Here is a 3,549-nt window from a genome sequence, read left to right on the forward strand (position 1 = left end):
AGGGGGTTTAACCTCTGCCAAATTGTTCAACCCAATAGTGGATCGTGACACCATCCCACTGAGGGAGGGGGGGAGTGAGCGAGCGGTTGCGTGGTGCTGAGTTGCCAGCCAGGTTAAACCACGACACGTAATCAAGAGGAACATAATGGCTCATGAGCATATATTCACCGTATATAGAACCACAGAATCGTTTGGGTTGGAAAAGACCTTTAAGTGCATTGAGTCCAACCATTAACCTAACCCTGCCATCCCACCCCCAAACCCTGTCCCTAAGCACCTCATCTATCCGGCTGTTAAATCCCCCCAGGGCTGGGGACTCGACCCCTTCCCTGGGCAGCCCCTTCCAGCCCCTGACAGCCCCAAGGGGAAGGAATTGTTCCCCATGCCCAACCTCACCCTGCCCTGGCACAACTTGAGGCCATGTCCCCTCACTCTATCCCTTGTTCCTGGGGAGCAAAGACCAACACCCCCTGGCTCCCCCCTCCTCTCAGGCAGTTGTAGGCAGCGATGAGGGCTCCCCTCAGCCTCCTCTGCTCCAGGCTGAACACCCCCAGCTCCCCCAGCTGCTCCCCAGCAGCCTGGGGCTCCAGAGACCTCCCCAGCTCCGTTGGTCTTCTTTGGACACGCTCCAGCACCTCAAAACCTTTCTTATAGTGAGGGGCCTAAAATTACATATAACATATCAGCATGCCTAGAAAGAGGCAGGAAGCATCTCCCCACTCCTTACCTGTTAGTGATCATGATGTTCTTGTCTCTCATTGCATACAGCAGCGTGGCTATGCAGTAAAGTGTCTCGGTCACATCCACAACAGAGAGGGTAGAGGAGGGTCTGTGCAGATACGCCATCAGCTTTTGGATGTCGCTGACGCCATCGGAGAAAAGCACCATGACTGCAGTTATGGCCCACGCGTTTTCAGGCTGGCATAGGCAACAATAGGAAAGAGCGAGCAAAAAGCTTTGAGCCTGTAGGAGCAGGGAAACCCTGCTTCAACACTGAAAAAACACCTATGCCATAACAAATAGTTAAATTGTCTTCAGTCACCCTGAATAGTACCAAAGAACACTCCAGAGGGAAAAATTTAGATGCAGGAGGGCGGATAGGACCTTAAAGCACCAGTTGTTAAATCTTTTAAATAAATCAGTTCATAGAATCATAGAATGTTTTGGGTTGGAAGGGACCCCTAGAGGTCATCTAGTCCAACCCCCTTGCAGTGAGCAGGGACATCTTTAACCAGATCAGGTTGCTCACAGCCCCATCCAACCTGGTCTTGAATGTTTCCAGGGATGGGGCTTCCACCCCCTCTCTGGGCAACCTGTTTCAGTGTTTAATAGCTGTTTCCAGCTGTTTCCAGTTAACAGCTGTTAAACTTACCCCCGTCCTGCTCTGTAAATGCGGCAGTTTGTTGGCGACGCAGACTTCAGCCTTTGAGAAGAGATGGTGTCTCTTCAAGCACTGGAGAACCGCACTGGAATCTACCTTCCGTCCGGTGGGTATGGCAGACACGCACCTGCGTAGAACGGGAACAGCGGCATTTGCAAAGAAGCCTTGTCAAGTGAGTTTATTCTCCAAGTAAATAATGCCTTCTCCAAAGTACCATCAGTCAGGTTGCAGTTAAGTGTAACTATACTTATATATGCCCTATCCCTGGAAGCATTGCCCCATCCCTGGAAGCATTCAAGACCAGGTTGGACGGGGCTCTGAGCAACCTGATCTGGTTAGCGGTGTCCCTGCTCCTGCAGGGGGGTTGGACTAGATGACCTCTAGGGGTCCCTTCCAACCCTAAACATTCTATGATTCTATACCTTGCTGCGTGCCCCACAGATTTGACTGGGTGTATTCAACAGTGAGGCTGCAAGGTGCTGAACTTGGATTTCCAACCCTAGTTCTTGTGCCTAGAACCGTTTGGACACGTAACTCCCACTTCTGTTACCCAGACATGTGCTTAAATACTTTGCTGCATCAAGCCCTTAGTCTGCAAGTTCATCTTGGCTGTCTCGAAGTCTCCTTCCAGAAGATGGATCTACCTTGCTCTTAACCCAATTTAACTCTTCTATTTGCACCATTTAACTGCCATATAAAATTGCCCCCTGGACGACAGAGATCTGAACGGAGCGTTTGCTTTTATCAGGCACCCAGCTTGGGCTTGCTGCTGAGCTGTGACTGATAAGTCAGCGCGGGTCCAGGAAAGCAGCCTTTCAGGAAAGGAAAAGGAGATAACACACTGGAGATAGGAGGGACCAGGAAGAAGAGCTCACACACTCTAGAAGACATTTGTGTTTTAACTAAATCCAGGAGATGCTGAGCCACTCTGAGACGCTGGTTGATCCAGAGACGGAAAAGCAGGACTGACATGACAGATCTTGAAGCATAAAGGGATGCTAAAAGGGATGCTTAAAATGAGTCTCACTCTCTCCAGCATTGTCACCCTGCAGGAAGCAACCATATAACATCTTCTCCCAAGCTCGTGTCAGGTGCCAGAAGGCAGCAACCAGAACAGCCCAGCCTTTTTTGGTTTTGTCATCTAATGCTCGTCTTGGAGCTCCTGGCAGCTTCTCTCAGTTGCTGTACCCAACCTGGCTGTGCTCTGACCAACAGGTCCATCTCCAAAACCTTCCTTTGGGCCTCCAAATCCAGCCTGCGGAAAGCCTGCAGCTGCTTGCTCACACCTTCTTGCTCAGGCTTTCCTAACCTCTTTCCTCCTTCGGCGCAACCACCACCTCCCCATGCTCCAAGTCAAAAGGCCAGCACCAAGACTGTTCTTCTGCCCCCTCTTCCCAGTCCATGTTCTGCTTCTCCATCTCCTCACGACATCAGTACAAGGCTATCCCTGCCCCAGGCTTTGCAGCCGCTCCCTCACTTACTCATCACTTCTCACTTGCTATCAAAATCAGGCAAACTGCAGAAGGAACTTTGGAAGCCACAGGCTCAAAGCAGTGATAACTTCCGAATTTGTTTGGTTGTCCAGTTAAGATCTGAGCACCTCCAAGCACGGAGATTCCCCCCCCACTCTAGGCCAGTGTTCGACCACTCTCCTAATTTCTAACTGGATTTCCTATGCTGTAACTTGTGGCCACTGCCTGTGCTCTCACCGTGCACCTGCAAGAAGAGTTTGGCATCACGCTCTCTACGGCCCCTCATAAGGCAGGGAAGACAGCAATTAGATCCCCTTTCCACCTTCTCTTCTCCGGGTTTCATCCTCTACTTGCACATCACGTGCTCCCAACACAACGAAGAAGAGGAAAGGGAAGGTTTCTTTACCTATCTCTAGAATCCTGTTAGTGATTTCTACTGTTCCTTCCTCATCTTCCTGTACGTCTCCCTCCTGTTTAGAAGACAAACCCATTTCTCTCCTGGCAATTCACAGGATAAAATGGAAGAAGACCCAAAAGCAAGTGTGCTGGTTTGGGCTGGGATAGAGTTAATTTTCTTCAGAGAAGCTGCTATGGGGCTGTGCTTTGGGTTTGTGCTGGGAACGGCGCTGGTAACCCAGGGATGTTTCAGTTATTGCTGAGCAAGGCTGACACAGCGCCGTGCCCTCTTCTGGTGCG

At 50.5% G+C, this 3,549-nt stretch overlaps 1 protein-coding gene across 3 annotated transcripts in view; it reads right to left on the reverse strand.

Annotated features, from left to right (window-relative positions):
- Positions 1-3,549, reverse strand: part of FBH1 (F-box DNA helicase 1) — a 39,661-nt gene that overhangs the window by 27,523 nt on the left and 8,589 nt on the right. For all 3 annotated transcript variants that reach the window (XM_035903882.1, XM_035903881.1, XM_035903883.1), the window contains 2 exons: positions 1,373-1,508; positions 728-918 (listed from right to left, as the gene is read on the reverse strand). In XM_035903882.1, the coding sequence (XP_035759775.1) occupies positions 728-918; positions 1,373-1,508 (327 nt within the window). The remainder of the gene's footprint in view (positions 1-727; positions 919-1,372; positions 1,509-3,549) is intronic.

The sequence above is a fragment of the Egretta garzetta genome, unplaced genomic scaffold (genome assembly GCF_000687185.1).
Source record: "Egretta garzetta isolate BGI_Z169 unplaced genomic scaffold, ASM68718v1 scaffold260, whole genome shotgun sequence".
NCBI lineage: Eukaryota > Metazoa > Chordata > Aves > Pelecaniformes > Ardeidae > Egretta > Egretta garzetta.